Here is a 22,901-nt window from a genome sequence, read left to right as displayed (position 1 = left end):
TTACATAACGTAAAACAGATACTTACGAATACACATACTAATAAACAATCAAAGCGGTAATGAAATTATTGAACATAATTATGATGCGGATCATGGTGATAGGGATGATGAACAAGATGATTGTTTTGATTACGACGATGAAAAAGATCCGGATTATGTGCTGAACAGCGTTGATGATGATGATGCTGATCATGATGCTGCTGATGATGATTATGGGTTATGATGATGACGTTGATGATGATGATGACGATGATGATTATGCTGATGCTGCTGATGCTGCTTCCGATGATGATGATGATGATGATGATGATGAAAAGGATGATGATTATTCTGATGCTGGTAATAATGATGATGATGAGGAAGATGATGACGATTTTGATGACTACGCTGATGGTGATGATGATGATGATGGCGATAACGACGACGGTGATGATGATGAGGAAAAGGAGGAGAAGGAGAAGGATAATGGCGATGATTGATAATCAGCAATCAAAATATTTCTATTTGAAGCGTTTATAACGCTTTTCATCGATTGATTCGAAACATACATGTTTTAAAATTATAATGACTTTGATACCCTTTTAATCGATAAATTTGGAAAATACGTGTATTTTTAAAAGTTAGAACCAGTCGCGTAAGCTGATCCTCCCAACCAAGGCCAATCACTTTGGAGCTGCTCGTATCCGTGGATTTGCAAAAGACTGGAGATGATTAGGAGGAACCTATCTTTACTGGGCTGGATTTCCAGCGGAATGGGAGACTGGTAGCCGTGGATAACATGATTTGGAAATGTATCATACTGGATCAGCGACTACAGAGGCTTTGAAATCTGTGCATGTTCGGTTGTGGCGCATGTTGCGTATATTGCGTGTCTCATTATGCACTATGTGTTATGTTTGGAAATGCAGTATGATAAATATGATATAATCAGGAAAAAAGGCCCATCGTTCAACATATAAGACAATACAAAGAAATATATCTGGTTGATGGTGAGGTCCTCTCCTGCTGACTTCGCTGAACCCCTGAACTTGGAAGGATCGCTACGCGGAATGGTAATTGTCCGAAGGTAGATAGTGGTTTCACTACATCGCCGGAAGAGGGACGGGGACAGCGGAGGTGTCAGCGTAGAAGACGGGCGTGGCGGATCTTGGGCAGAGATACAGGCCAGGATTTCGAGGGGGTGACCCTATGAAGATAATGGAAGTGTCGAAGGACGGCGGTACCCAGTACACTCAACGTGGTGGGGAAACCGTGCTGGGGTTAGAGTCGACAGCTTGTGGCGTCTATAGAGGCCATTCAAGCAGCGCAGCGCGCGAGGAGCGGGAAGTAGATCTTCAATTTTCAGCACTCCCTTTGCTGAGTTAAATTGTCCAATAAAGGGCAACCAGACATGAATTGCCGTTAAATTGTTTACCAGTGCACATTAAGGTGTTATTTGCCACCGTGCACTGGTCTATTTAGATCACAATTATTGCGAATACCCGGGCAGCCGATGTAAATTTGACAAGCCACATTACAGTCATTTTTGCTTACAAAGATGCGTCACGAGAAATTCGCAGGTTTCTTTCTAGCTGCAAAACTGTATTTTTCGCCGTCCAATCGGTTCCGAGGTTAACTGACGCCAATTATTTTTGATTGACGTCGAACAATGAATTAAGCGTTCACTGCAGATTGTTTAACACATAATTACAATTTTACCATTTACGTAGTATAAACCGGTAATTAATACATTACATTAAAGACAGTGTCTGGTATCATCATCACACCTTTTAACTGCAAGCAATAGTTACTTATGAAAAGTTACAAGCAGGTGGTGAACAACAGAATCCTTATGGCGAGTAAGTTGTGAACACAAAAACCTTTAAGAATCTTTGCAGTAGCAATTTAATTTCAGTACATGTATATTTTTCTTGTATAGCCATTTGTTGATATTTGCTGATTAAAGTACCTTCGAACGCATCTCAAAAATCGTGTTATTATAAATGTTCGAAATAGTTGCTGTCGACTATCAAGTTCCATAGATGTAATGCGTGCGTGATGCAACAGACCAGGTGCTGTAACTTAATACAGACGAGCAATTGAGTACATTAAGAATTTTAGGAGGAAAAATTCAAATCGGAATAAATGCACACGATGAAAAGTATTGACCCATTGAAACTATAGTAAATATACGTCAATTTACGAATTAAACATTGCAGTATATGGTACGTTCATAAAAATATTGGTGACGGGTGGAGTAGAGGAGTTACGCGTTTATGCCAGTACATGGAAATTAATAAAAATGAAATGGAAATACATTCAATGAAGCATTTAATTTCAGGCTAAAATATTTAATATTTTTTAATTGGATTTGATCGAGAATTTAATACAAAGCTCGTTGATACAAATACATTTAGTTTTTAGAATTATGGTGTGGTTCATTCTTTGTTAGACTCACAGACTTTTCCTGAGCGCCAACTTAAATATACGTTGAATTTCTGTTTTCATCTTTGTAATCATAAGTAGAGTTTGTGGGAATCCTGCATAAAATAACAAGAGATTGTAAATCAATGGCACTTCCCTCCTTTTTTCAAAATCTCACCACTGTAGACAATGAAAAGTAAATTACATTGGTGTTCAAAAGTCTGACCTGTTACTGTAAGTAATATTCAATACCTTCAAAGAGATAATAAATGCAATGCCTTCAGCGCTTTAATAATTTTGAGCCAAAGTAGGTCATATTTTCCAGGCCCCCCGGATATTCGCCAATGAAAGATATTATTTTGTGGAACAGACCAGTGCGCGGTGACCAATGAGACCCTTATGTCCACTGGTAGACAATTTCGTATGATGCGTGCTTAAGATGTCGAAAGGTAAAGGAGCCATTAAATATTGTTCTGTTCAGAAAAAGTCTTACATGTTTAATGAAAAGTAATTTGGAAGCCGAAAATGTGACCATTTAAGTGTGTTATTATGAAGCATGTGTTAAGTTAGTAATGCATTTGATTGAGCTTTAACTGTGTTGTATTGTCTGGCGCGGAAATAGAGGAGGTAGTCCAACTTTTGGTGTAAGTCATTCATCAAACTATATTTCGTCACGTTAGAGAAATTATGAAACATACAATTAAAGGGGCTTTTTCACAGATTTTGGCATGTATTGAAGTTGTTATTAAATGCTATATATTGATAAATTTAAACATTGGACCTAAACATCTCCAGTAAAAAAACAAGAATACAATTCAAAAAAGTAAAAAAGTAACCCTCCACAGGGCTCGAACCACTTACCCCTGGAATCCTGGAGTTAAAAGTATTCCGCTTAGACCACTCGGCTATCGGTGCTCATGCTATTAGTGGATGTATTTTTTACTTTATATATTAAAGGGGCCTTTTCACAGATTTTGGCATTTTTAAAATTATTCATTAAATGCTTTATATTGATAAATGTAAACATTGGATCATAAAAGCTCCAGTAAAAAATCAAGAAAAAAATTAAAAAAAAGGAAAAGAATATTGCCCGGAGCAGGTTTCGAACCAGTGACCCCTGGAGTCCTGCCAGAGTCCTGAAGTAAAAACGCTTTAGCCTACTGAGCTATTCCGCCGAGTACACTCTTGACGTATTTTATACCTTATATAAGCAATCTTCGTAGTTTCACAAAATTTAACGACAAAAACAGAACTCTCCAAATTATTCAATCGTTTCGCGTTGCAACGCTTTATAATTTTTAGGTTTTAAAATCGTCAAAAGATGCATATAATGGCTATATTAGAGCATGGTTAATGTTCAGTATTACTGTTTCCTCACAAATATCATAACTAAAACGAAAACTTACGAATCTGAAACAACTTTTTTCAATTTTGTCAATTTACCAAAGCGTGAAAAGATCCCTTTAAGCAATCCTCGTTGTTTATCAAAATATAACGACAACAACCGAACTTTCCAAATTATTCATGTTTCGCGTTGCAACGCTTTATAATTTTCAGGTTTTCAAATCATCAAAAGATGCATATCGTGTATATTTTAGAGCAAGGTAAATTTTCAGTTTTACTGTTTCCTCACAAATATCATAGCTAAAACGAAAATTTGCGAATATGAAACAACTTTTGTTAATGTGTCAATTTACAAAAAACGTGAAAAGGCCCCTTTAAGCGGACGGCCATCTAGGATCTAGTGTATGGCGAGTGTAAACAATAGTTAACAAGTTAATCAATTAAAACGAAATAATTGCCCATGACGGAGTTGTATAATTGTTAAATGAAGATGCTACAGTAGACGTGTTGTTGTTCAAATATAAACAGGTTACTTATAACCAAATATGAAATATAATTTCAGAGCGTTATGCAGAAGGGTAGTTTCGACCATACTGTTTGTGTCATAAAAATTGTCAAAGTAAAATGACCTTAACATCTGCTCATTTCTCGTACTATGCTAAAAGAGGACAGGGACTTAACTGATCACGTGATTGCAGTACGTACATTTCGAGGTGTATATATAGTCTGGGACATCACTGTACACAAAGAATCAAGGATGCGTTGATATGTTCACGGGAAAATGCTGCTAATATTAGGATTTATATCGCTTAGGTAGTTACTTGTTTTGTTTTTGTTTTAGTTAAAAAATTAAAAATGTATTTGTAAAAAAGTTGAGTAATACCGCTAAGGTATTCAAAGAGGGCAGCACTTACCGGTATAAGATTTAAAACTTATTTCCTTTGATGAAGTATTTTTTATGATTCATATAAGGTACGTTAATATGATTATAAATAACGTAATGTGTATACTATTCATTCCAAGTAGAATGGTTCGTTCAATAAATCATGTTGTAATGAACGAAATGCTTTGTGTGACATATATAAGTGTAATGCATAAGAAAAAGATATACGGCGTTGAAGTTGGTTTGCGTTGGTGACCGATCATCAGTTATATCAATGATTTAATGACACCCACGCCAATAACGTGCTTTTGCGAAAGTTGCTGTGACTTATTTCTCATTATTGGATAGTTTTGATAATTGATCTAAAGATAAAACACAAACAACTATGTGAAATATAAAATAACATATAGGGACCCCGGCTAACACGAATCATCTATATGATACGCGCTCTGGGAAAATGAGGTTTAATGCATGTATCATCATTGACTAGCCTTTGCAGTCCACCCTGTCTGCTTTCCTTTGCAGTCCACCCTGTCTGCTTTCTTTTGCAGTCCACCCTGTCTGCTTTCCTTTGCAGTCCACCCTGTCTGCTTTCCTTTGCAGTCCACCCTGTCTGCTTTCCTTTGCAGTCCACCCTGTCTGCTTTCTTTTGCAGTCCACCCTGTCTGCTTTCCTTTGCAGTCCACCCTGTCTGCTTTCCTTTGCAGTCCACCCTGTCTGCTTTCCTTTGCAGTCCACCATGTCTGCTTTCCTTTGCAGTCCACCCTGTCTGCTTTCCTTTGCAGTCCACCCTGTCTGCTTTCCTTTGCAGTCCACCCTGTCTGCTTTCCTTTGCAGTCCACCCTGTCTGCTTTCCTTTGCAGTCCACCCTGTCTGCTTTCCTTTGCAGTCCACCCTGTCTGCTTTCCTTTGCAGTCCACCCTGTCTGCTTTCCTTTGCAGTCCACCCTGTCTGCTTTCCTTTGCAGTCCACCCTGTCTGCTTTCCTTTGCAGTCCACCCTGTCTGCTTTCCTTTGCAGTCCACCCTGTCTGCTTTCCTTTGCAGTCCACCCTGTCTGCTTTCCTTTGCAGTCCACCCTGTCTGCTTTCCTTTGCAGTCCACCCTGTCTGCTTTCCTTTGCAGTCCACCCTGTCTGCTTTCCTTTGCAGTCCACCCTGTCTGCTTTCCTTTGCAGTCCACCCTGTCTGCTTTCCTTTGCAGTCCACCCTGTCTGCTTACCTTTGCAGTCCACCCTGTCTGCTTTCCTTTGCAGTCCACCCTGTCTGCTTTCCTTTGCAGTCCACCCTGTCTGCTTTCCTTTGCAGTCCACCCTGTCTGCTTTCCTTTGCAGTCCACCCTGTCTGCTTTCCTTTGCAGTCCACCCTGTCTGCTTTCCTTTGCAGTCCACCCTGTCTGCTTTCCTTTGCAGTCCACCCTGTCTGCTTTCCTTTGCAGTCCACCCTGTCTGCTTTCCTTTGCAGTCCACCCTGTCTGCTTTCCTTTGCAGTCCACCCTGTCTGCTTTCCTTTGCAGTCCACCCTGTCTGCTTTCCTTTGCAGTCCACCCTGTCTGCTTTCCTTTGCAGTCCACCCTGTCTGCTTTCCTTTGCAGTCCACCCTGTCTGCTTTCCTTTGCAGTCCACCCTGTCTGCTTTCCTTTGCAGTCCACCCTGTCTGCTTTCCTTTGCAGTCCACCCTGTCTGCTTTCCTTGCAATCCACCCTGTCTGCTTTCCTTTGCAGTCCACCCTGTCTGCTTTCCTTTGCAGTCCACCCTGTCTGCTTTCCTTTGCAGTCCACCCTGTCTGCTTTCCTTTGTAGTCCACCCTGTCTGCTGTTACTGTATTTTTTGTTATTATAACAATTCCTTTCTAAGGAAGACTATTCTTGACGAAAATCCAGTTTAGGCGGAAAGTGTCGTCCCTGATTAGCCTTTGCGGCCTGCACATGCTAATATGGGACGACATTTAACGCACTTTAATTAAACACCCTTTTCACAAAGCGAGGCTCATATATATATGACATATTCACACACCTTCGAACAGACCTGTATACACTTTTTTATGTTTTCCGAACGCAGCTATTTGATTATTTAAAGTACGTGAATAATCGCGATTATCCGTAATATATTTAGCGAGTTAATGGCATTTCTCTTATCTAAAACCCATTTATAACATATTATCACCCTACCATGTGTGTATTATTATTATTATAACATGAATGGCATACACCGAATATCTTCTTTTAAGACATATCTGGTCGCAATATCATTCTAGTTTCGCCTAAATATACGGGAACGCCTTGAAATGGCAATTTCCAGACAGGCTGGCCGCTCACTTGCTTTAACGATTACACAGCGCAAATAAAATAAATGTTCTAAATTACGTTGGCAATGTTTGATGACAATTTTCACCATGACAAAGCTTCTTTCCAATATATCAGCGTACATGGTTGGAATATAAGGTAAGAACCATAAAAACACCATTAAAATAGATGTTGTAACTCAAAATATTCAACATATTAATTACACAGCGGCATTCAGTAGCACGGAAGTCCGCACATAATGTAGACGTGAAAACTTAGCGGCAACCTGTAAATTAACTCTGAATAACACTCACACACACTCGCGCACGCAAGCGCACACACGCTCAAAAACACGCACACGCACGCACACACTCAGTGGAGTGGAGGCTGCCATTTTCCGCAAAAAAACACAACTAACAAAAGATGTGACTCTAGAAACCAGTAATGTTTAAGAATGAAGCGACGAAATGAGTTGTTTTCCTATGCTTACATATATACCTTCAAATTGATACTTAAAAAACATCATATAAAATGCACTTTAATGATTATATTCATCATGCACTCAACAATAGGAACTTGTTATCAATCTGACAGCATATACCCTTTTTGTCAGGACTTCCGGTTTGCGCATTTGTCACATTGATACCGTGCAAGATATAATTTAAGAAAGAGGGGTCACGATTGCACTGCTCAAGCGACAGCTTGTGTAAATATTATAAAACTGCGACATGTTTACATGTCAAGTGTGAAAACAATTCAACAATTTTGTGAAAGAAAATAATTAACATTATATAAAAAATACGTAATGCTACACAAAATGGATTATCAAATAGAGTATATTTTTAATATAATTGCGGCAAGAGTTTGTAGATGGCACATTTTGCAGTTTTTGGTACTTTTAAAAAATACGAAAATTTTAATTATCAATTCGGCTTACTTCGTTGTTGTTTTTTTAATTTTGTTTTTTTGTGGGAAGGGGTTGAGTTTACAATGGCAAGTTCAAAAAAGGTCAAAAGCTCTACGACAAATACAATGGAAAAACCTGTTAAGATTTTACAAAGACAAACATACATGTATTCTCGTTACTTTAAGCCTATGCGAGGCGTTTATTATGGACGAAAACTGCGTTCACTGTAACTGGAACGGCGTATGTAAAACAGAGTCTAGACAATGTGAATGCTACCAGGGCTTCAAAGGGACCGACTGTAGCGTGGACTGTGGTTGTCAAGGACACGGGGTTTGTAACCAAGGTACGCGATACGTATGATTTACGTATTGCTATTTAATGCAATAACTAACACAAACAATTCAAGACACTTTGTGTAACCAATGAACGCCGTGCTTTCACACAACTTCAAACAAACAAAATATTGAAGGCATTTTATTTCGATGGGATTATAAAGAAAAGACGAAAGACTATGAGTATAAAATAAACTCGTTCTGAGAAAACCGGACTTAACCCATTTATGCCTAGTGGACTCTCCCATCATCCTAAATTGGATCACGTTATTTCCAAAATTAGGAATGTCTAGTATATTTATTTCTATATTTAGAATATTAATTACTGAAATTCCTTAAAGCACAACGCAGACCCAGATGAGAGACCGCATCATGCGGCGTCTCATCTGGGTCTATGCTGTTTGCAAAGTTCTTTTTTCCAGGACGCTAGGCATAAATGGGTTAATGCTTACAAGTGCGTAACGTATCATCCCAGATTAGCCCGTAGAGTTTGCAAAGGCTAGAAGGTGACGATACTCTCCACCTAGAATGGACTTTCGTTTAAATGAGAATTTCTTTAAAAGAAACAAGTATGTAAGAGCGGAAAGTGTCGTCCCTGATTGGCCTGTGCGGACTGCACAGTTGTCCGCATAAGCTTATCTTTACGCACATGAATTAAGTCCAGATTTCAAAGAACGCGGCTCATAGAATTATATAGATCGGCAAAAGTAAACTGGATTATTTTTACCCTTATAGTAAGCACGTTAACGTATACCCTTCTGATAAGTTACTAGTAGTTAGCACCACAAAATTGTTTTGATGTGATTTTCTTATTGGCATATCCTAGATAACCTAGTACTGAAACTTAAATCTAAACTCATAAACATATAAAAATACTTATACATATTTGTTCGCATTTTTGTTTTAAATGCGCAATTTCTGTTGTAGATAACACATGTCAATGCGACAATGGCTGGAAATGGTCAAGCTCCCAACACAAGTGCATATGGGACTGTACTTGCCCCACCGGTATTTATATAGAAGTGTGCTTGTTATATTACCTTGAGGTCATACCTTTAACCTTCAAAATATGCCTTTAAGATGTCACCTTACATAAATTGCAGTTTGAAAAGCAATATGAATTGCATTAATAAAAAAACGAAAACATCCAAATGCATATTTTATAAAGTGTCTTTAAACCTGAATTCTTTTTAAATACGTATAATGTGTGTAATAAATCATTTTCGAAGTAAAACAGGGTTCAACAAATCAAACAAGATTGTGGGTTCCCGTGTACAAAAAACCCACTATATCATATGATCGATGACCTTTACATCACATTTATCTGGCGTATTTACAACGACAACTTGTCTTCGTCTATAGAAAATCGTCGTGTATTTTAACATTAGCAAAAATCACGATCAACATTGTATGAGGCGCGATCTGAGAAAAGATGCATGTGTGTAAAATGTAATGACAGATAAGCCTGTACAGTACGCACAGACTAACATGGGACGACATTCTCCATTGTTATTGTTTTGTTCGTTTAAAGAAAATGTTCTTCACGAAAATATTGATTAGGCCCAAAGTGCCGCCAACGATTAGCCTGTACGGACTACACTATCTAATCTGTCACGACACTTTACGCACATGCATTTAAGCTCCTTTTCACAGAGTGCGTCTCATGTGTTTCAAAGGTGTGCAATGCATGGGCCCCGGTGTATGCGCATGTACGCAAGCGTGTCGGTACGGTACCTGCTGGAACGGGCAGTGTGAATGCTGGGAAGGGTACACGGGCGACCGATGTGACAGGCTGGACAAAAACACGTAACAACAGTTCACTAGTAACAAACATGTAGAACAAAAACACGTAACCATAGTAAACTAGTAACAAACATGTAAGACAAAAACACGTAACAATAGTGCACTAGTAACAAACATATAGGAGCAAAACACGTAAAAAAATACTAGTCACAAACATGTAGGACAAAAACACGTAACCATAGTAAACTAGTAACAAACATGAAGGACAAAATGTACATACACGTATGTTGTACCGTTTGAACACATATGAGCCGCGCTCCTGGAAACGGGGCTAAACGCATGTGTGGGAATTGTTGTCTTAGATCAGCCTTTGCACGGGCTGATCAGGGGCGACATTCCTGCTTTGTTGGTATTTGTTCGTTGTTGCTTATCCTGTTTTGACTTCACAGAGTTATGTGGGACGACACTTTACGCACATGCATTAAGCCATGTTTTCCAAATTCGAGGATCATTTAGACTTTGTTCTTAGTTTAAACCATGAAAAAGTATCATTTTAAATACATGTAAATACGCATAAAAAAATATTGATTTTTTTCTGTCAATTGGATGCTGTATACATAACACTTTCCCACTCAGAAGCTAAGTAATAATTGACTACATGCAACCAGAATAAAACAAGAACAGAGTAACTCGAAGGCAGTTCAGGTATTATACAGTTTGCTGCTCATCAGTATCTAAGGGTTGGAAATGAAGCCTTAACAGCGTGAATTTTTAAAGAGAGGTCTTTATTTTATTTTATTTTCTTAATAACTACAAACATGAAAAAAATTAGGATCTGAGTGGAAAATGGTTAAGTTTTCTCGATTGGGTATTGTATAGCTACATAGTGAAGTCATTATCCTTTATTTCAGCATATCGAACCGCAACATGCATACGCATACACAATACTCATTTGAACCCAACTCTGAGAAAACGGGGTTTAACGCATGTGCGTAACGTATCGTGCTAGATTAGCTTGTTCAATCCGCGCAGGCTAATTAGAAACTATACTTTCCGCTTTTATGAACTTTATCGTTTCAAGGAAGTCACAACAAAACATAAATCCAATCAAGGCGGTGATTGTCGTCCCCGATAAGCCTATGTGGAGTGAACAGGCTAATCTGGCACAATATTTAACGTACATGCATTTGAAGTGTTTTTCCTCTTTTAGCATGATGAACCGCAACATTTCTGTTGGTATGAACATAGAAGGGCTCTCCTACTGGTCGCCGGAACTGAAGTTCGTCGACGTGGCCAAACTCTCGTCGGCTTGGATCACTCAACGAGATCACGACGGCCGATGGGACACACACGAGCAGAACAATATCACGTGGAGGAATGATGGATACCCGGCGAGGCTTGAAAGTAGGTGAAGCTCCGGGGTAAAATATTTACTACGTCTGTACTTCGTAGTTTACATCATAAGTTGGAGTAACCCTAATGTTAGATATTAACTAAGTCTGCAACTCGAAGTTTATATCAGTTTATAAGTTTACACTCTAATGTTTCATGAATATTGATGGGCCAAGTGTGAGGTTGAGCGCTCTAAAACCTGTCTAAACACCCAGTGCTTTGCATTGACCATTCCAAGGCGGTGACCCCAGCTTTATTCTACAATTTTTGTATGTTGTTTCGTACTTTTTTGGCCATTGGTCACTTGCCGTAAATAAAGCACCATGAAATTCGAAAGTGCATTTGGCAAGTAGGTGGAACTCATAGGTTAAAGTAGTCTGGAACTCGAATGTTGTATCTTGAAAATTGTTTGAACTCAAAGGTTAAACATTGACACGTTCTGATCCCATGGCCATTCAATCCCCCTAGTCTTGCAGTCTTATACGTCAGACGACGGATCATTAGAAGCCGAAATTGTAAAATCATATTTATTTGTGGGACATGAATTTTCGTTGATTTCTGGGGAAAATGATCGACGCAAATACCTCATATTTTTCCCGAAATCAGAAGTTCGCGAATTAAGAAGTCCGCGATATTAACATATATTTTTTTAATACAGAAATTGCATACTGGCGAATATCAATGATTACTAGTATACAGTATTTATTGCCAGCTAAGAATGGGTCTGGGAATTGAATATTTTAAGCTTCTTATTGGTTGTTTCTTGAGTCTCATCACTTCCAGACCCAATTACATTTGACATAAACAAATTACCTGAATATATTATATTTGAGGCATACGTTTGTGTTTAAGATATTTTATTTTAATAAACAATACTTATAACACACTTTAGACCACTCGTGGGATTTAGTACGGGCATTAAACAATACGATTTCGTGATACAGAAAAAAATCAAACTTTACCTTAAATAATTTAGCCGCACTCTGTAAAAATATGTTTAATGCATGTGCCTAAAATATCGTCCCAGATTGGCCTGTGCAGTCCGCACAAGCTAATCGGGGACGACACTTTCCGCTGTCATGGTATTTTATGTTTCAATGAAGTCTCCACTTAGCGAATATCGAGTTAAGGCGGAAAGTTTCGTTACTGATCAGCCTATGCGGACTACACAGGCTAATCTGGAACGGCACTGTACACACGTTCATTTAACCCCGTTTTCTGAGAGCGCGGCTGTATTACTATTCTCCGCAGAATCTCTGTCAGTCGTGAAGTTAGTTTTTCGGAGTACAGCGGGTGTACACGGCCCACAGGGTAACTTCTCCTTACTGTATGATGGCGACGGCGAAATCACATTTGCCCTGGTATCACACACAGTGCACTACAATGGAAAAGGTAAGATTCCCTCGTTAACCCTTTACCGCTCAGAAGCAAAGTGAAAATGACTTTTGCAACCAGCATAAGACCAGAACAGACTGCGAGGAACTCGTCGGCTGTTCAGGTTTTATACTGTTTGCTGTATCTAAGGGTTGAAAATAAAGCATTTGAAACTTGAATCTATTAAGATATATTTAATTTAATTACATTTCCTAAGGCATTACAAACGTGTCAAAATGTCATTTTTGCCCATGAAGTAAACGTGTAAACGAGTTATAATGTTCAACATCTTGTATCACGCATGCTTTTGTGAGTGCAAAATATGTATATAAAGACCGTTAATAAGGGTCACTTAGTTGAAGTTTGAAAGAATTAATTTCCTTAAATCATTCAGTGGTGAACAATAAGACATTGATATGGCATGGTTCATAAGAGATATTATATACAAAACAAAACTTTTTGTTATTGATTTAACAACATTTAAGTTATGCTGCTATATATTTCTAACGTACTATAGGCCGTAAGACAGTAGAGTTTCACGAAGGCAATCAAGGCATTCTCATCAAGATAATGAGAACCAACGAAAACAACCCTATCCACAACATCCGGTTGATAATGCCTGGATTTGAAGATAGACACGAGTTGTTCCCATTTTACCCTCCCTTCGTAGAAAACCTCAAACGATACTCGGAGTTGAGGTTCATGGATTTCCTAATCACAAATGGACACACGGTAAATGCCTAAGTTTACATAGTGTTTATGCCTCTCTCTGGGAAAAACGGACTCAATGCATGAGCGCAAAGGTTCGTTCCCGATTAGCCTTTGTAGTCCGCACAGGCTTATCAGGGACGACACTTTCCGCCTTAACTGGATTGTCGCTAAAAATACTTCTTTTAAACGAAAAAATCCATAAACGCGGAAAGCTCACTGCAAATGCTAATCTAGGACGACGCTTTACGAACATGCATTTACCCCCGATTTCCAAGTGCAAGGCTCATATAGAAAAGAATCATATTTAGGATCTACTATATGTCTCATCATGGTATCATATGATATTGCTTAAAGTAAGATTTAAGCTGTAAGAGATTTTACATAAACTCTGAATAAGATAAACGTTTTCATAGCAAAGAAATTTCAACTGCAAAAAAGGAAGGAAAAGTAGTAACGAGCTAGTTTGCAAATAACGACTTATGTCAGTAATTAGCACAATTATGTCTTCATTATATTTAAGGAACAAACGCATAAGGAATCGTGTATCATTTTTTAATTATTGCAAATTAACTCGCTGCCTACACAATGCCACTAGGAATACGTGAGTTTGGCATAGTAAATGATACGCCATCTATGAATAAAGACTGACAAACACCATTTAACAGTAAACGGTTTTCTATATAAGAGTGGTCCGACAAACAATCAAGCCAATAGCCTCTAGGTTAAAGGACAGTTAAAATTCTAGATGAAATATCATCAGAGAAATTCTTATACAAAAATTCTATAGTGTTTATTACCCCCCGTTCACACATAGACGCCGCTTCTACTAGGATCAAAGCGTGGCCGAACATGTGGCCGATCGTGACAAATCGCAGGAGAAACGTAGTAGAGTCTTCATAAGCGCAGAATGATCGCGGTAGAGTCTTCATGATCGGAGAGCTCTACGCTCTCGCCACGCTTATTTTGAACATGATCAAAACAAGCGTACCGGGATCTTGGCCAACATGCATCAGTGTTAAGTCGTTAAAAAGCGTAGTAGAAGCGCCGTAATCATACAGGCAGCGCGGAAGCATCGTGGAGAGATCTTCATGGTCGTAGTAAAAGCGCAGTAAAAGGTCTGCGTAGCGTCGTAGTATGATTTTGAATGTCGCGGCAGTAAACGCAGTAAGCGTTTGACGTAGGGGCATCGTAGAACGGTCGAAATGAAGACCATAATTTGCCAAATTGCTCGATTTAAGACTCCGATCGGCCTCGATCCTTTTTTCAGATCGTGGCTTGATCGAGATAATCGTCGTAAAGTCGCAGCTATGTGAGAACGGGGGGTTAAAGGCGAGTGGCCCATCATCTATACAATACCGGGCATTGTAACCATAACAAAAATAGTTATAAAACAGACACAAAAGCTTTTATTACCGCCGAGAAAATAGTGAAGCAAAGCATTCGGAGTATTACGAGATTAAAGTTAATTGTTGGTATGTTCAATGATCTTCGATGAAAAGCTTATTACAGCCTGAACCTACAACGTGGTCAACAAGACGCCTAACAACCTTCCACACACAGACCGGTAGTGAGGGCGGTGCCATCGAGTACGCCATCCTCTTGGCCAATATTCTTGGGGCAGATCCCTGGTTCTGTCAACCCCATGCGGCGGATGATGACTTCCTGAGCAGATTTGCGCGTTTGGCGCTATCGGATTTACGTCCGGATGTTAAGGTTAGCGCGTGTCCTCTTAACCACAAGGGACAAAGCAATAATAACGTGATGACATACTGTCTTGATATGTTGACTTATGCTCCTCAATAATAAGAACGCATAGGTCTAAAATATGTCAAGATAATAGGTAAATTTATCATGTGAAAAAGATATGATTGCATGCCCACGTATATAACCATAAAGGAAGAAAATACATCATGCGATCCACAATTTGATATCGGTAGCTCTAGTAATATCCGTTAGTTCAGTGTTTTATTTTTACAGTTTATAACAAGCACAAAACTATTAAACACATTATGGAGATTAGTGAAAACACGACAAAAGGTTATCATTTATCGAGTTGAAAATAAACTAGTAATTACAGTGTCTATATATAGATATTTTAATTATTATTATTCAGTCACGCTGTGGTAAAACAGCTCGTAATGCATATGCGTAAATTATCGTCCCAGTCCGTCCACGCTAATCAGGGACGGTACTTTCCGCTTGTATGGAATTGTTCGTTTGAAACAAGTCTCTTGTAAACGAAAATCCAGACTGTGCGGAAAGTGTCGTCCCTGATAAGCCTGTGCGGACTGCAAAGGCTTACCTTGAATGACACTTTACGCACAAACATTAAGGCGGCTTTTATCATTATTCCAATTATTATACAGGTGTACGTTGAATATTCAAATGAAGTGTGGAACAGCATTTTCCGACAAACAACTTACACCAAAGAGCAAGGAAAGAAGCTAGGTCTGGACCCACAGGACTGGAAGGCAGGTGCCAAATATTACAACAAACGAGCAACCGAGGTTGCCGACATATGGACATCGGTAAGACACGTATAGTATCATTATTCCAACCTCGTTCTTGAACAAACTAGACTTAAAACATGTGTGTAAAGTGTCGTCCAAGTTAAGCCTGTACACTCCGTACATGTGAATCAGGGACGACACTTTCCGCTTGTTGGTATTATTTTTCTTTAAATTATGTGTCTTCCTAGCGAAAATACAGTCAGAGTTGAAAGTGTCGTCCCTGATTAGCCTGTGCAGTCTGATTAGACTTTTTCAGTAATATCATGTCATTGCTGTCATTCGATGTGATGCCGTTTGATAATGCACATTTAATGATAAATTTCGGCGGACTCGGGCATTACATTTTTCTTCAAAAGAAAATAATATTTTCCGTCTGTGCGCTGTAGTATGCCGCCACGAGGGTATATTATTCGAAAGACTAATAACCACTTATTATAGATGTAAACTGTTTGGTACTGCTTTTTGATAAATATTTATAAAGTAATGGTTTTGTTTTATAATCCGGCAAGGTTCTTGGAAACAGAGTCATCCCCGTTTGGGCATGGCAGACAGCGTATTATGACTACACGCGACAGATCTTTGAAGACCTCGGAACGAGAGCGGCACATTTCAAAGCATACGCTATAACCGGATACTTTGGCTGCGACAAGGTGACTGGCACCAAACATGTAAGTCTTCAGACTGAGGGCGCACTTTTGGAGCCCTGTTCTGTGAAAAACGGGCCAAATGCATGTGCGTAAAGTGTCATTGAAGATTAGCCTGTTTGTTCCGCACAGGCAAATAATAAGGGAAGACACTTTCCGCCTAAACAGGGTGTTGGTTTAGAAAATACTTCCTTTAAAACGAACATTCCACAAAATCGGAAAGTGTCGTCCCTGATGAGCCTGTGCGGACTGCACAGGCTAATCCGGAATTACATTTTACGCACATGCGTTAAGCCCAGTTTTCCCATAGCGTGGCTCATTGTCTACTGTTCTATACATGTACTAAATGTCAAATAGCCAAACCTCAAGCGGCGTGTATAAGGTGAAAAGTCATGTATTTGCGGGAATACAATCCAATTACTTTATTCGAAAATTTTCTTTTTGCAAGTTTTTCGGTTCTTTTCAAACATATAATTTCACAATGCATTAACACTCTATAAAACAAGCGACTGCGTTATGTTTGTGTAAGGGAACTTGGTAAAGAAGGTTAACCTGCACCGAACACATGCACATCCTAATAATTGGGCCGTGCTCAGTGAAAAGGGGGTTTAATGCATGTGCGTAAAGTGTCGTCCCAGATTAGCTTGTGCAGTCCGCACAGGCTAATTAGGGACGACACTGTCCGCTGTTATGATAGTTTTCGTTTCAAGAAAGTCTCTCCTTAGCAAAAATTTGTTTAGGCAGCAAGTGTCGTTCCTGATTAGCCTGTGCAGACTACACAGGCTAATCTGGGACGATACTTTACGCACATGCATTAAACCCCCTTTTAACAGAGCACGGCCCAATTACATTAAATTACAGAATATATGCTCAATGTCGGCTACTGAAAAACAAGGTGTTTGCCAACATTATTTTCTTCAAATTTATTGCCTTCCACAAGCACAGTTTATTACAAATTTATATGTCTGAATGTGCACTCCACATTTTTATGTTTCTTTTGATCATTAAGAAGTCTATCTATAGTTAGCGGTTTTTGTATTTGGTTGATGTTGTTTTACATTTATTTCTTAGTTATTGTTAAAAGTGGACATTAAAGGCCAATGAAACGGGCATTTGCGTATGTCTGAAGATGTACAACCCAACTAAAGTAACATCCGCCCTTATGAGGAAAACATTTGAATCTTGCTGTTGCAAAAGAGGGTGTTATGTATGCGCGTACAGTTTCGTCCCAGATCAGCCTGTGCAGTCCGCATAGGCTGACCAGGAACGACTTTCTCCGCCTAAGCTGTATTTTTGTCAAGAAAACGTAATGTACAATAAACACAGAAAGTTTCGTTTCTTATAAGCCTGTCAAGACTGCACAGACTAATCTGGGACGACACTTTCCGCTTGTACTGTATGTTTTCTTTACGCTTCTTTACACTTTACGCACATACATTAAACCCCGTTTTCATAGATCAATGCTCATTTCGTTCCTTTGCCTATATTTTGAATTAACCGATCTTTTCATTTTAACTACATTGCAGAATATATCTTCAATGTCGCCTGAGGAAATACACGCCCTTTGCCATCAGGAGTTCGCTTCGAGTATCCGGAACTTTCACTTCCACATGAACTTGTCTAGGGTTAGTCAAACCCCTCCTTCAGTCTGTTTTAAGAAGGCTCTGCATGATCTTATTAACTGCTAAAAAATCCTTGAAGAATAAAACATAATGTTAAAGAAAGAAAAAAAGTTTTGTATTCCAGTTGAAAAGATTTCGATGAACTTAAGATTATATTGGGAAATCTCTATTGTTCTTTGTGTTAAGGACACTTGGATACATATTATGTTTTGTTTTAATTTGAAGACACGGTTTAACGTGTCAGTATTGGCGTAGAGTTATAAATATATATATATATATATATATATATATATGTCGTGATGGTCTTAAAGAAGCACTATGCATATGGCTGTCAATTTATATTGCAATATTCTTCATTCGTTCATATTCGTTTATTGTTTTGATAATGAGTTGTGACCTTGAACATTAAAAACGTACTGTATTACTGTTTCCTCGCAAATATCATAACTTCAACTTAAATTTGCGAATCGGAAACATTTTTTTAATCTTGTCAATTTACCAAACCGTGAAATGGTCCCTTTAAATCCTACATCTATTTGACAAGAGTCACGGTCTGAAACTGCTGATGTACGAAGGGGGACCGGGTCTAGAGAGTTCCACGCACGATGCCTCAACCCAGTACGCCATTGCATACAATCGCCACGATCTTATGGCCGATTCCGTGAATGAGTTGATGCAGGCATGGTACGACGTTGTCTACAATGATCCGCAAAACACAGCGCCAGGTATATATGTAAACCTTTTCCCATTTATAAGCAAAGCGAAATTGTTATACGCAAACAGCATAAGACGAAAACAGCCTGCGAGTAGCTTGCTTCTTTAAACTGAGTTGTTGCTAACAAGAGACTTTTTAAAACGGAAAATGTCATACACGCGGAAAGTGTCGTCCCTGATAAGAAGTGTTCGGATTGCTTATATGGATTGCTGATTTCCTCCTAAACTAAAATATGAAGAAAACTAAAAATGTCATTAACGCGGAAAGTGTCGTCCCTGATTAGCCTGTGGGTACTGCTAATATGCATTGCTGATTATCCAGGCTAATCAGGGACGACACTTTGCCCACATGCATTAAACCCCCTTTTCACATAGCGAGGCTCATTTTCAGTTTAGTCTACAATGCCTTTTGTTGTATCATAATTTCATGTATACACAGTTTAAGCAAGAATGAACATATTACAGAAAACGGAATAATACTATTGAGGTGTTGCAGACAAATAATTTCTCTTAAAGACTCCTTAAGACTAGTTTTTGGTCATATCTTTCTTTTCTTGTCATAGAAAGATTGATTCATCTAAAAATTAAACTATTTGTAATTTTGCAGGTGGGCTGTTCAATTACTTTGCGTCCGTTGGCCAGTACAGCAAGTATGGTAGCTGGGGCATGTTAGAATACACTGGGCAGGATCCCTACACCTCTCCCAAATACCTCGCTACTCACAGGTATTATGGAAGCATCGTTTTGTGAAAACAGGACTAAATGCATGTGCGTAAAGTCGTCCCTGATTAGCATATGAAGTTCGCAATATGCGCTGTGATGATATTTTTTGTTTAAAGGAAATTTTATTTTTTTGCAAAGTGCCGTTTAGGCGGAAAGTGCCGTGCCACATAAGCCTTTACGCACATGCATTTAGCCCCGTTTTCCCAGAACGAGGTCTATGGAAGATGGGGCATGTTAGAAAACACTGGGCAGGATCCATATACCTGTCCCAAATACCTCGCGGCCCACTGGTATGTCCAGGGACATTGGTCAAGGAATATATTGACAGAATAAAGAAAATACATTTACAATAAAATAGCACTTTTCTGCATTTCATTGATGTATGAACTATCCGTAGCATTCCTCCTGCGACGCTTGTTGTTAAACTACACGTAATTTTAAACAATGTATAAAAACGATGAAAAGCATACACAATACTATGACCGCCGTGATCTGACTGAAATACTGTTGAAAATGGCGTCACATCCAACGAACCAAACAAACATACAGGAATGATCGCCCACTAACCTACACATCACCACTGCAGGTTCATCAACTCGCACTACCACAACCAGTACATGGGCCCTATCTGCAGCTTTGTCCGCCTCAATGCTAGCGAGCTCTACGGCTGCTTCAGGGACCGTTCTAGCGGATCGCAACGGTGTGGTCACACCGCGGATAACGGAATGCACTGGACGGTAAGCGTATTTCGTGGTAAGTCGAATAGAGGGAGAATACTAGTGTTGCATTAATTGCGTGGGATTAAAAAACCTTAACCATGAACATTAGCAAGTGTTATTGACATTCGTGCCGAGAAAATAAAAGTATCTCTATTTGACACTGAACTGGTATCATATTTTTCTCATCATTTTCAATTTTGCATTTTCGGCCGTTGTCTTGAAAACTGAGGAAACACGAAGAAATTATGCCATTATAAACATAATGACGTCACAAAACTGCGCGGTTTAACAGTTAAGTGTATAAACCTTTTGTTATTTTTTAACATGCACGTGTGATGATAGTATAAAAAATGAAACAAAAAAAAAATATATATTTTATATCGGCTACAGGTCATCCGCATATTTATATGGCAGCTTAAAAAAAAAACACAGTGTGGTGTAGAAGAAATGTGGCAAACAAAACTGGATTGAATAATATGTGTGAGCAATAAAACGTTTGCTGGTATATTTACTTTTGTTGTGCATGTGTTAACTATATTCTGAAATCCGTCTAATTTAATTGAACGCAGAGTAAAACCCACAAATTCGTGCGTCGACGCTTTTAAAAATAGAAACAATTTAGTAATGATTCCATCATTTTTTTTTTGTTTTAAACGTTTCAGTCAAACGATCTCAACATAAATATGAGCTTCGCTATGGAACAACGGGTTTAACCCTTTGCATGCTGGGAAATTTGTCGTCTGCTAAAATGTTGTCTGCTAAATTTCTAAAATTAGCATTTTCTTCGATTTTTTTCAAAGAAAACTATCAGAATAGCAAACAGTTTGGATCCTGATGAGACGCCACGTTCTATGGCGTCTCATCTGGATCCAAACTGTTTGCACAGGCCTTCAAAATTCGGTTCCCGCACTGAAAGACTTAAATGCATGTGCGCAAAGTTTCATCCCAGAATAGCCTGTGAAGTCCGCAAAGGCTAATCAGGGACAACACTTTCCGCCTTTGCTGGCTTTTTGTTAAGGAAATAATTTATTTCAATGAAAAATTCCATTATCGGAAAGTGTCGTCCTTGGTTAGCATATGCGGATTTAACGCAAATTCATAAAACCCCGTTTTCACAGACCGAAACTTAATTTTGTATGAATATTTAGTTCTACCCTACCGTACATGGCGTGAACATTACCGCCGTTATTCTGGACGGCTTGAACCCGATCACACGTGTTCTTTACATCAGGGTGGTCGACACGCTCGCCGTGAATAAGTACTTCACTTTGAACGCTGCATCGGCCAACAATCAGTGGACTGCGTAAGTGATTGTTTGCTAGAATCCGTGGTCTTACTTGCACGAAAACTAAAAGATTGCAGGTTCGATCCGCCACTCAACTGTTTTTCAATAGCTCGTCTTTTGCATCAGACGTTAAACCGAATTACTGTGTCATAGATACGCCATATCGGACACTTAAAGACACGGGCTCGTCTCTGGGACGGGGCGTCTCCTTTATTTTGCACTATCTAGGGCGATGGGCGTACGGATGAAATCTCGGTGCACTCAATGGTATATGCGCCACACACATCATTGATAGTATTAACCCTTTGCATGCTGGGAAATTTGTCGTCTGCTAAAATATCATCTGCTGAATTTCTAAAATTAGCATTTTCTTCGATATTTTTTAAAGAATACCATTAGAATAGCAAACAGTTTGGATCCTGATGAGACGCCACGTTCTGTGGCGTCTCATCTGGATCCAACCTGTTTGCAAAGGCCTTTAAAATTCGGTTCCAGCGCTGAATGGGTTAATAATTTATCTTCACGAACAAATGGCACGTGATAGTGTCTCCTGATAGTGTTTCTGGACATTCATTATTTCCGATATTACAATTTAAAAATACTATTCAATCGAAAACATAAAAATGTCCAATAATGGGAATTTTCCACTTTCTGCGTAAATATGTTCAAAAGAAGCTCTGACTTAAAATCAGTTTCTCTTACGAGTACTTAAAAACGTGTGGGGTGCGGCAAATTAATAACATGTTCATGTTATTTTGTTGTTGTTGTATCGTATGGTTTTTATGTTGTTGATTAAACTTAACGTGCCTAGTCCATACTTTTTTTGCGGACATTTCTGTAATGTAAAGAATGAAATTTAAAAAATGAGATTTGAATTAGCTTTTCTCGTTCTTTAAAATCCGGAAAAAATGCAGCCGCGTTTAAATCAAGATGATGCACGTTTTGATGTTTTTTTAAATAAAAAGTCATTAGATGCATACGTGTCATCATATTATCTTCAAGTTATATAAAGTTTTACATTTAAAGAATGCAATACGTATACGTTATTGCAATGTGTTAATCATATACATGCATCGTCTGTACTATTTGCTTTTAGCCTGAAGTTTGACGAATATCACCGTCGCTTGGCTCCCGGAAGTGTTCTCAGGCATGTCCCAGTCGGCGGGAGTACGGGACCCCGCCCCGACAACACACGCTGTTAGCTGGCATCGAATCAACGTTCACTACACGAACATGTCTGTATCTGGCATACGTTAGCAATACTTGGCATTGCTGTTTTAACGTTCGTCAGCTGAATAAACAGTTGCAAATGTT

At 38.9% G+C, this 22,901-nt stretch overlaps 1 protein-coding gene across 3 annotated transcripts; it reads left to right on the top strand.

Annotated features, from left to right (window-relative positions):
* The first annotated feature begins 4,414 nt into the window (after positions 1 to 4,414).
* On the top strand, positions 4,415 to 22,901 carry LOC127836133 (uncharacterized). Of its 3 annotated transcripts, none has more exons than XM_052362564.1 (16): positions 4,415 to 4,560; positions 8,004 to 8,161; positions 9,078 to 9,158; positions 9,827 to 9,956; positions 11,104 to 11,297; positions 12,537 to 12,677; positions 13,177 to 13,391; positions 14,880 to 15,083; positions 15,737 to 15,898; positions 16,390 to 16,548; positions 18,051 to 18,149; positions 18,691 to 18,871; positions 19,468 to 19,585; positions 20,170 to 20,320; positions 21,534 to 21,605; positions 22,684 to 22,901. In XM_052362564.1, the coding sequence occupies exons 1-15, from the start codon at positions 4,529 to 4,531 to the stop codon at positions 21,558 to 21,560; spliced, it is 2,052 nt and encodes a 683-aa protein (XP_052218524.1). In that variant the 5' UTR covers positions 4,415 to 4,528; the 3' UTR covers positions 21,561 to 21,605; positions 22,684 to 22,901. The 3 variants fall into 3 exon arrangements, with proteins under 3 accessions (XP_052218524.1, XP_052218523.1, XP_052218525.1); XM_052362563.1 differs by having other exon boundaries at positions 21,451 to 21,605; XM_052362565.1 differs by lacking the exon at positions 21,534 to 21,605.

Source organism: Dreissena polymorpha, chromosome 6, assembly GCF_020536995.1.
Source record: "Dreissena polymorpha isolate Duluth1 chromosome 6, UMN_Dpol_1.0, whole genome shotgun sequence".
In the NCBI taxonomy this organism is placed as follows: Eukaryota; Metazoa; Mollusca; class Bivalvia; order Myida; family Dreissenidae; genus Dreissena; species Dreissena polymorpha.
The sequence above is the reverse complement of the archived record's forward strand: the minus strand, read 5'-3'. Positions and strand labels throughout refer to the sequence as shown.